Below are 11,329 nucleotides of genomic sequence, written 5' to 3' on the forward strand. Positions count from 1 at the left end.
GTTGTGGCAGCGGCCGGAGAGCTCTCACAGGAGGAGGAGGATGAGCTGGGCCCACAGGCTTTGATGGTTGGGGGGCCCGCCGTTTTTTAGTTGATATCTGGGGACTTGCAGCTAATGAGTGGGAGAGTTTGGTCCCAGCATACACCAGTTTCTCCATTTTCTGTGAGAAGCTTAGGTGTTATGTTGTCCTGGCTTCCCTGGCTGTTTTCCAGAAAGTCGTCCTTGGGTGCTGAGTCTTGGAGCTGTTCTGATACGTCACAGTCTGTCTGTGATGACCTCTGTGGGCTGGGCTCAGCCGGGATGTTGTCCATGGGCAGTGCTTGTTGTGGCTGCGTGGTGTTATCGGTGTCCTTGTGGGATGTGTCAACCACATCACGACTCGGACCAGGTGTGTGTGTGTGCTATTCAGGCTGAGTGGATTGAAGAGGAAGCATTCAAAGAGGAAATGTGCATGACCACAGAGATGCTTTAAAATGATAAAATGACAAATCTTGGCACGTCTTGGCATGTTCTGCAGTTAACCTTAACTTTCCAAATCAATCTAAAATGTAGCTCTTTCTAAAAACAGCAAACACAGCCATCAATCTGTGCAACGGTCTGTATTTCAGATTTTGAGATACAGTTTAATATACTGTTTTTATTCTTTTTTTATCATCATGGAGACCTGGCCAGTAAAACATAATGTAAACACACTTTCCAGAGGAAATAGGCCAGTCAGGGTGTGTGCCCATAACCTAAAATCTGTCCCTTACGTGCTGCAAAATGATATGGAAATCAGTCCTAACAAGGTGCATGCATGTATCTCGGGAATGTCCTGAGAGAGGTTTTATTGGCAGTGCCACTTGCACAATCTGTTGCACAATCTGTTAGCATAACTTGCTCATACGATGCTAGAGTGTACTGGGTGGTTTCCAGAGCATTACTGTGTGGTTTATAAGGTGTCCTCGGTGGTTGCTTTCTGGGCTCGAAAAGAACCCACCCATTCAACTTTATATGTGAGCTGCATCCTTCCTTTAGTGCGGTGGTTCCCAACTGTGGTCCTTGCGACTCACCGCTCGGCATATTTTGTATGTGACTGTCTTATTAGGGGCCAAGCACTGAAGGTGCATAGGCACCTATTGTATCCGTTAGTTATTGTCTTCTTCTTCATCTTCTTCCTCCTCCTCCTCTTCCACTCTGGAAATCTATAGCACCCCATAGAACTGTATGGTAAAAAGTTGTGAAATTTGGCACACAGATAGAGAACAGTCTGAACATTAACCACACCAAATTTGGAGTCTCTAACTCAAACCCTCTAGTGCCTCACTTGTCAAAAGTTGCACTCACGTTTGTGCTAATAACCTTTGAACGTAAGGGCTAGAAACAAGATTCTTGCTTTCCTCTGATTCCTTGGCTTGGAACAAATTTGCCCCATTTTCATAAAAATTTTCTGTTATTTTGAATTTTTTGAAAAACCTACTTTTTCTAACTCTTACACCGTTTGTCCGATTTTCACAAAAATCAAACCATATCTTCAGACCATGTCGACTAAAATACATGGAAATCAAGTTGATCGTTTCTGAGTAACCTGCAAACGAAGTTAATGAAGAGCTCACCAATTGTACATAAGGCACTATCTCCAAAACACTTTAGTGTATTCAGACCAAACTTGGTGTGTGTTATGACAACCGTGATCTGAGGGTACCTGCACAATTTCAGCACAGTGCCACCTAGTGGTCAGGAGATATGAATAATGTCTATTTTTGTCTCTTTACATTCGGAGCAGCATGCCAAGTTAATTGGTACCCAGTGTTCCGATGTCGGTTTTGACAAAAAGTGCTACATTTTATGAATGCATTGGTGTATCATTACGAAACTTGGTATGTGTCTTTGGCACCATGCCGTGAAGGTACTCAAATAGTTTCATGGCAGCACCACCTTGTGGCCAAAAATCATAATGAAATTTAAAAAAACGCTAATAACCTTTGATTAAATTTGACTATTGTCAAGACTTGTCTGTATAGATTCCTTGGATCATGCTGAGAACATCAATACCAATTATGTCATAATCGCCCGAACTTCCTGTCTGCCATTTTGATTTATGTTGAAAACCTACTTTTTCGAACTCCTCCTAGACCTTTGCTACAACTTTCACCAAATTTGGCTCAGATCATCTTCAGACCATGCCAGCAAAAAAAAAAAAACCCAAAAAACAACAACAAAACCGTGGAATTCAAGTTGATAGATGAAACAGTTTTACCGCATCAACAAATTTGATAGCATGATGACAAACTGCATCTGAGGCTGTACCTCTGCAAAGCTTTGACATATTGACACTAAACTTTGTGTGTCATTATCACCTCGCACTGACCACACCACATCAAATTGGTAACAGTGTTTCCTATTGTTTAAAAGTGATAAACCATTAATATAAAGCCTTTAACCACTAATAATGAAATAAAAAATTGCTTATGAACAGTTTTACCTCTGTTCACAAACATATTAGGTTACACTAACAAAACTAAATTTAAGGGTAAGAACTGGTAGAAATTGCTCTTTAACAACTGCACATTACCACTTTTTTACACTGGGAGGTAAATGCTTAACGTAAAACTTGGCGCGTTGCGTTCATATTCTGAGCTCTTCTGCAGATTTTGATATTTTAATTTCACTGTCTTAATGCATAAGCTACGTTAAGCATAAAAATATCCACTGCGATTACGGTGTGTAATCAAAAGAATGTTTAAAAGTTTTAAAAAAGCAACCTTAAGTTTTTTTTTTCCAAATTCCACTGCCGCATCTAGCGTTTTTCAAAGCATAAACACCTTCTGTTTGATTTGTGAATACCTTTTAGAATGTCCTGCGAAGGGGCCCCATGCACCGCGAGGGCTGCGGGGGTGTCCTGTACACCACTGATCACGTCCTGATGCTGAACAGAGAAATCAGTAAAAACACTTGAAGTGACAAGTGTAAATAGGCCCTTGAGTTCAGGGAGCTCTCTCCTAACAAGCTGATGGTCTAAATCAGGTGTGTTAGATAAGAGACAAATTAAATATGCAGAGTGTCTATGGGGTTTATTTTTCACCAATTTTATTGTCCATAAGATAAAATGTGTCTGATCAGTTAGGAGAGTGGTAAAACACCTCTCCTTAACAAGGCGCATGATCTGAGATGCCGTTAATGTCTGTAGCACAAATGGTGAAAAGTTTCATGCCAGAGTGTATTACTCTAGGCCAAAGGTTTGTTTAAATCAGTGTTTCCTAACACTGTTCCTTGAGGTACATCAACTGTACAGATTTTGGATGTCTCTCTTATCTTAGTCATTTATTTCAGGTCTTGGAGTCTTTACTAACAGGCTAATGAGTTGAATCAAGTGTTTTATTTGGAAAAGTTCGAAAATGTGTACTGTTGGTGTGCCTTCAGAAACAGGGTTGGGAAATCTTGGGCTTGAAACAGAGCTTGAAATCCTTAACCCTAAGTAGTGCTTGCCTTAGCAAGGACCACTTGATATTATTATTGAATAACATTACATAGGCTATATAACGTGCACATTTTATATAATTTTTTTAGTCAGATTGAAATCCCTGCAGGAATAAATATTTAGTCTAACGTGGAGGCAATAAAAATGCCACTGCTCCGATTTGATTGTTATTTTAGCAATAGCAGGAGGATCCTTCGACAGTAATAATACACAAACATCTGTTATAGGCCCCCAGTCTACATATTTTATTTAACAGTAAGCTTTCATGTAGGCTAATGGCCAGCACACATCTCAGTTCAAACACTGTCCTAAATAAGCATTGCTAGCAATTGCATGGCAAAGTCTGGTGACAAGTCGTCAGTTTATTGAATCGCTAAGGCATTTGCCATTTAAAACAGGTCATTGTCAGAGAAGCACAGCAGCAGACCAGCGCATATCAACTGTACACCTTTTGGATGTCTCTCTTATCTTAGTCATTTATTTCAGGCCTTGGAGTCTTTACTAACAGGCTAATGAGTTGAATCATGTATTTTATTTGGAAGAGTTTGAAAATGTGTTGGGTTGGGAAATCTTGGGCTTGAAACAGAGCTTGAAAAACGACCACTTGTAAAACGTAACAGATGTACTGCAGTACATTATGATTTAATAAGCAGTTATGACAAACAATTAAACTCGTTATCATTTTACTCTATAACTTCTTTGTCAATATCCTCTGAGGAAAAAAAAAACGATTAGACAAATGAAGCAGTTACATTTAATACACTGTTACATTTATAATAAAATAATAAAAATAAATAAAAATAAAAAAAGCATAATAATGTGTGCACAATGAAAACTATTCAAAAATAGTTAATGGTTAACATAGCCTTGCACTTTCGAGAATGAATCCGTGAGTGAATACATTAAAATTCTGAATGGATTATAGCCTAGAAAGCACACAAAGAGCACTCTTATTATCACGGAAAAGCTGTCACTCGTCTTAGTTCATCACGATTTTCCATTATAATCAATGAAGCTCTACACTTCACAAGGAATCTCTTATTTACATCACGTATACACTTTGTTTGCTATAATGAGAGGACTCACAAGTGTGTAGAGCTCAGAAGTGATTGTATTATTGAAAAACGCTGGCGTTTTTGAGCGGTGATTCTAACTTAAACACCTCTGATTAACCATTGTGTTCATGAAATCAACAGACATGCCTGTGATTGGCTACATTATTCAATGCTGCAAAGACACATTGTAGATAGAAATCTGGCCTTTGACCAGATATGAAAAGCCCCACCCATGTTTGTGATGATAGGAAGCAGGGGTGGTTTCAAACTGCGTTTTTCAGACTGTGTTTAGTACACCGCATTTTAATTCTTTCTTTTTTTCAGGGCATACCTGGTATACCTGGAAATGATGGTCAGAGGGGAATTAAGGTGATGTTTTCTTTCTTTCTTTTGTCCTTATGTGGACATTGTTTCTCATTTGTTGTTGTTTAGAGGTTATGCCTTATGCTCTTTTACAAAATGTTGTGAGCTGCGTGCATTTTGTAGTTTATAAGTCTCACTACTATCATAACTCAAACTACCCTAAATATATTGAAAATATATATTTGTTGGTTCCTTTAAAGGGTGAAGCTGGCTTTCCAGGACCAAAAGGAGCCAAAGGTACACCTGGAGACCCTGTAAGTAAATCTAAAAATATAGTAAGCTCTTGAAAAATCATGATACAGAAATATGTCACTGAGTTGTGACCTAATGGTTAAAGAGTCAGACTTGTGACCCAAAGGTCACAGGTTCAATTCTCAGTACCAAAAAGAAATGTAGGTGGGGGGATTAAATGAACTGTGCTCTCTTCCACCCTCAATACCCATGACTGAGGTGCTCTTGAGCAAGGCACCTAACCCCGAATTGCTCCCCAGGTGCCGCAGCAAAAAATGGCTGCTCCAGGTGTGTGTTCAGAGGGTGTGTGTGTGCACTCTGAGGGGTTAAATGCAGAGCACAAATTCTGAGTATGGGTTTCCATACTCGACTAACCCTCATGTCTTAACTGAGAGAAAACTATTAAACGGAAAAAGAAATTGCATAATCTGTAGACTTGTCAAAGTGGACAAGATGCAAGTTAGCTAAAACTGTGGTGGCACTGAGCTACACTGGTGCTCAAATCACTTCCATTCATACGAATGCAAACATAGGAGAGAGGAAACACTGAACTCTGACTTGTGAATTCATACAGTATGGTGAAAACATGTTTTAGCAATAGAAAATGTAAATGTCACATATTGACCTCTTGACTCAATACACCTAACTTCAGCGACTTCAAAGTTGCATGGTTTACAGTGTTACAGGAGAACTGACGATATTGGACATTTTGAATTTACATGTAATTTGTGATTTATCAGAGTATGTCATCATATCCAGTTACTGATATCCATTACAGGGTGACCTTGAATGCTCAAAGTTAGTGTGCCTGCACCTAGTATTTAATGTTCAAAGCAATGTGCAGGTTATTGGTTCAGTCCCCAATGATAGGCTTAGTTGTGTATAACGTTTACAGGGAAGGTGATTGCATAATGCATAGTGACAAGCTCAGTGAAAAGCCTTGTTTTATTTGATGTATTGGAGATGGTTTATGCAATTTAAGTCAACATGAAACAGAATTCACAACCTATTGTATTGTATACATGTATTTCCGAGTGAAGTAAACTATTCAACAAGAAAAAAAAAATACACTGTCAGAAATAAATGTACCCTTAAGGTAGTAATTTGGTACTATTATGAACCCTTTAGGGGTAAACAAGGTACAAAGGTGCCCCTTTGAGGGTACTGCCCCATTGACAAGCCATTGTATCCCTAAAGGTACAGTTTTTGCACATTTTTTCTGAGAGTGTAGGGCGGGATTTTATCCATCGGGAACTGATTCTTGAAAAGTGGGCATTCCACACCAGACTGGAACCAGTCGTCAGGTTGTGAGGGCCTTTTTGTGACGTCAGCTGAAAAGTAAAAAGGACTATGTTTCAGGACTACATCAACAACATTACAAAGACAAACGTTTTGTGCGTGAATGAATCTCACACAAAATGTGGTAAACTTTGATTTCATTTTAAAGTTCAGAACATCTGTTTGACTGAGTCTGTCTTTCTACAGGGTGAGATGGGATTGCCTGGAATGCCTGGTTCAAGTGGACAACCTGGCTCTAAGGTCGCATTTCATGTTTTTTGCCCTTTAAATACAAGATGTCCTTTGTAATTTTGAGTTCATATGGAAGACATTATAGGTGTTGATTTCTGAGTTGGAGTCACTATTACATTATTATAGTGATTTTAAAGCAATTGCAAGACAGATGGTGAAATCCCTTTGTTCTGTCTGCACAGTTTTTCTCAATCGCCTTTCATCATCTGTGTAGACATGCGTGTGGATTGCTACATGTGATGTGTAATTGTGCAGAACAAAAGCCATATCTTATAAATGGTTACGTGCCGTCAAATTTGTTCTGCTTCAAATCGTGTTTTTTAGATTGTGTCCAAGAAAAGAGAAAACAGAGTATGTCCAGATTTCAAATCTCTAGTCTAGTTACCTTCAAACTTCAGAATGCTAGCCAACAACGCTATTCTTTATGACTCATTCACCACTTTATGAGACAAAATGGACATTTTTCATAAAACAATGACAGCAGAGGGCAGAAATATGTGCACTGTTACATCGTGTACTAAATATTCTGAAAATGTCATGTTCTTAGTGACTTTTAAAGAGAGATTTATCTGTTGACTTATAACTCAGTTTGGGGTCTGTACAGTTTTTTAATGTTTTTAAAAGATGTTCCTTCTGTTTATCAAAGCTGCATTTATTTCAAAGTAAAAGAATATTATTACAATTTAAAATAACTCTTTCTGTTACTATGATGGCGAAAGTTGTTTTTCAGAATCATTAATCCCGTCTTGAGCGTGATCCTTCTCATTCTAATTCTCATTCTTCTCATTCTAATGTGCTGATTTACTGCTTTTTGTGGAAACCGAAATACTTTGTTTTTACTAGTTTTAGATGGTCTCTCAGCCTGATCAGCTGAGAAGTGGTCGACCCCCCCACTAAAACCATCAAACTAGACATAACTAGAAATGGAACACCAGTCAATACCAAATCATAGAAACATTATCTGTTCTGCTTTTATCTATTTTAGTTAAGTAAGCAGCAGAACAATTCAAAAATGATTTACAAATAAGCAAGACCTTTAAAGTTAAGACTGGCAAAATCTGCATGAGGAACCTCTAAATATGCTTTAAAAAGCAAGAGAAAACTGTTTACAGTTTGAATATTTGTTCAGTTTCCATGGACTCCGAGTCAGTCAGACTATTTTATGCATCAATATGAAGAGTCACTTTGAACGTCTCTCGTCATTGAAATGGATTTGACTCATAAATTGACAGTGCAGTGAGCAAAGAATTAATCTGGTTCACAGATTATATCACCATCTGCAGTTGGAATTGCTTATCCCACAAATGCATGAGCTTACAAGGTTCTTGATTATGATTTGAAAATGTGTGAGAATATTTTACAGTGAACAAATAAAGTCTGTTTTGCTGTTAAATATTAAGATCATGGACAACAGGAAGTTAATCTCTGAAGTCTTTCAGTGATCAAAACCAGTATTTATTTATTTATTAAAATTAAGGTAACATGTATTTTTTTACATGTTGTTTTCAATTATTTGTAAGCAATAGATGCTGTTTTTGCTTTAACTTTAATTAGAGATGCATTTAAAGCTCCCATGAAAATCATATTTACGTTAGTACACTCTTAAAAATTGTCAAGTCAAGACAAGTCATCTTTATTTTTTATAGCACTTCATACAATAGAGGCACATTCAATTCTGCTATAAAGCTGCTGTAGAAAGACAGTATTCATGTTGTCATTATTCAGCTCAATAATTCAGTTGTCAAAATTTACTTTTTGCAGTTAAATACAGAGTTCTGGCATGAAACTTGAAAAAAATAATTGCTGTTAATAGTGTTCATCGTCTGTTTGATTACGTCTTTATTTGATTTTTCCGTACATTTCTGCCATATGTACATTAACTGACAGTCACCACTGATAAGCTACTACTAAGTATTGTTGAAACTTAATTTTCTGTAAAGTTGCTTTGCAACTTTTTGTATCGTGAAAAGCACTATACAAATAAACTTGAATTGAATTGAATTGAAACTCTAGATGGCGCAGTCTGATAGGTCTAACTCAATCTGACCTAGTAACATCATTATCACATGGCACAGGTAATTGGTCTCTCCTGTATCGGTAGCCAATGAGCTCACTGCTCAACATTCAAATATATGACTAGTGCTTGCCATAGCAGTTGCAGCTTGCTTCAGAAACCCTCCACCTTCCCCAGCTCCACCTGTATAGATCTGCTACGAGGTAATTCATGTACGCTATCATGTACGCTGGCGGTTATTTCATGTATGTTATATTTGCAGCAGCAATATTTCTTACATGCTCACAGCAGCATGTTGTGAATGTATTGGCAGTAGCAAGTCTCGGTACTTGCTCTGCCGCAGCAGCAGCAGCAGCGTAGCAGATCTATTCCACCAAGACCAAATACATTTCAGATTTCACAGGCCAAAAATAAAAAAGCTTGTACTGTATTTTGTCCAATAAATGCTCTCTAGAATGAGAAAGTCTCTCTCTCCCTATTATTAGCAGATAGCAAATCCATGTCTGTGACGTAAGATAAAAGCTTTGATACGTTCCGTCCAGATTTCCTGTTTTAATAGAGAAAGAGAACCATGTTCATCAAGCCTTTTCATGGGATCTTTAATACAAGTTCTTACTTGCTAACTTGGATACTCCAACTCAAATTTCCATTATTAGGGCACTAAAGGGGACAGTGGAGAGTCTGGTCAATCAGGACCTCCAGGACTAGAGGTAAAGTCCTATTCAAATGAAACCTCATCAGGTGGTTGAAGGAAGAGGAAACATATATGATAGCCTGCAATAGTTATTTACAAGTTTATATGCTTTTCTTGATCAAGGGTAAGCCTGGAGAACCTGGGGCAGCCGGCCAGCCAGGACATCCAGGAATGCCAGGATCACCAGGACAGAAGGCAAGTCATTAATTACGACTCCATAAAAATTATACATCATATTATATCTGGGGTTTGGATGTCTCATACATTTACTAAACTTTCTGGAAATTATTTGGTCATTTTATCCAAATTACATTTATTTCTTCTGATCCAACGGGAAAGAAAACTCTGACATTGCATTTCTGGTCAAGTCTTGGAGGTAAAAGCCCACGCTATGGTGAGCATATTTTCCAAGAGTAGCTCTATTAACTTTAGTAAGGTAATGAACATTTCTGCCATGGCCAAAAAAACATTTTTCATGAAAATGTTGCTTGTGGTTTACAAGCATTGGCTGCTTTCAGTGAAACTAAATTAATTATCAACAGCTGTTTTTCAATTTAGAGCTAAATCTTAATTACTATTGGTTTGCTCTCTGTGTTAGAAGTGGCAATTTTGTTATGAATCTGTCATTCAAAATTACCGTATAGAGTTTTGAAAATAATCTCAAATACGGTAAAACAGTAGCAGTAACTGCCCAACACATGGTACTGTACACGTGATAGACTTCACAGAAACTAATTTCTTCTTTGAAGGTTTTCAAGTTTCAATTTAATTCAGTGATTTATGACACAAGTTAGATATACACAAATCATATATACAGTTTGAAACCACTAGTGCAAAGGCAATAATTTTACATGTACATTTATTCATTTTGCAGACGTGCAACTTACTTATGAAAAATACAACAAGCGATCATCCTAAGGAGGCAATAATATGAGACGTGCCAGCAATATAAAGTTCCAGACACCATTTGAGAATAATGCAAGCTAGAACAGGGAGGGATTAAGAAATGGTTAAAGGATAGAAGAATGTGTTTTTTTTTTTCAGCGGGAAACAAGTGTTAATTGCTGATAGTAGAGACGAGTTTTCAGCTGTTTCTTGAATATTGTCAGGGATAGGATTAGGAAGATCATTCCAACAGCAAGGAACAGTGAAATAAAACGTTCTGGAAATTAATTTAGTGCCTATTTGTGATGGTTCTATCAGCCGTCACTCACTACCAACCTCAGGCTTCTGGAGGGAATGCAGATTCGTAAGAGTGAGTGGAGGTAGGAGAGCATCAGTGTCTTGGACTTGATGCGAGCCATAACCGGTAGCCAGTGCAGGGAGATAAAGAGAGGTGTGACGTGGACCCTTTTGAATCATGGGCTTTCTGAATAATTTGTTGAGGTTTGATTGCGCCTGATGGAAGTCCAGCCAGAAGAGAATTGCAGTAGTCCAGCCTACAAATGACATGGACCTGGAAGCGCCGCATGCTCCATTAGAAAGCACCTGAACTTCCTGATGCTGTGTAGTGCAAACCTGCATGATTGTGCTGTTGTTGCTGCAGTGTGTTCTTTAAAGGTAATCTGGTCATCAAAGATTACCTCAAGATTGTTGATGATATTAGCTGTATGGTGAAATTGTTCTGTACAGTTAGATTGGCACAGAAGATGAGAATCTGTGGGTTGACATGGTAGTTCAATGGGTAGTACTGTTGCCTTTCAGAAAGAAGGTCCTCAACTGATCCAGGATGCATTTCTGTGTGGAGTTTGCATGTTCTCCCCATGTCTGCGTGGGTTTCCTACAGATGCATAGGTAATAGGTAAATAATTGCTAGGTAAGGTGGGTGAAGCAAGAGCTTATGAATGCATGGAGCAGAGTTTCAGTGTCTTTTGGATTTAAAAGTGGGTGGAAGAACACTTAACACAGGAGTAAATATGGGCCTGAAATATTAGAGGTTGGTCCCAGATTGCAAAGTGGTCTAAATTGTCATGTTAGCCTAT

The 11,329-nt window shown here is 38.1% G+C and overlaps 1 protein-coding gene across 1 annotated transcript in view; it reads left to right on the top strand.

Annotated features, from left to right (window-relative positions):
* The first annotated feature begins 4,845 nt into the window (after positions 1 to 4,845).
* Positions 4,846 to 11,329, top strand: part of LOC107699169 (collagen alpha-1(XXI) chain-like) — a 51,432-nt gene continuing 44,948 nt past the window's right edge. The window contains exons 1-5 of the mRNA XM_016500363.1: positions 4,846 to 4,884; positions 5,079 to 5,132; positions 6,595 to 6,648; positions 9,310 to 9,363; positions 9,471 to 9,542. Coding sequence (XP_016355849.1) covers positions 6,601 to 6,648; positions 9,310 to 9,363; positions 9,471 to 9,542 — 174 coding nt within the window. The 5' untranslated portion in view covers positions 4,846 to 4,884; positions 5,079 to 5,132; positions 6,595 to 6,600. The remainder of the gene's footprint in view (positions 4,885 to 5,078; positions 5,133 to 6,594; positions 6,649 to 9,309; positions 9,364 to 9,470; positions 9,543 to 11,329) is intronic.

Source organism: Sinocyclocheilus anshuiensis, unplaced genomic scaffold (genome assembly GCF_001515605.1).
Source record: "Sinocyclocheilus anshuiensis isolate Anshui unplaced genomic scaffold, SAMN03320099.WGS_v1.1 scaffold166, whole genome shotgun sequence".
Taxonomy (NCBI): Eukaryota; Metazoa; Chordata; class Actinopteri; order Cypriniformes; family Cyprinidae; genus Sinocyclocheilus; species Sinocyclocheilus anshuiensis.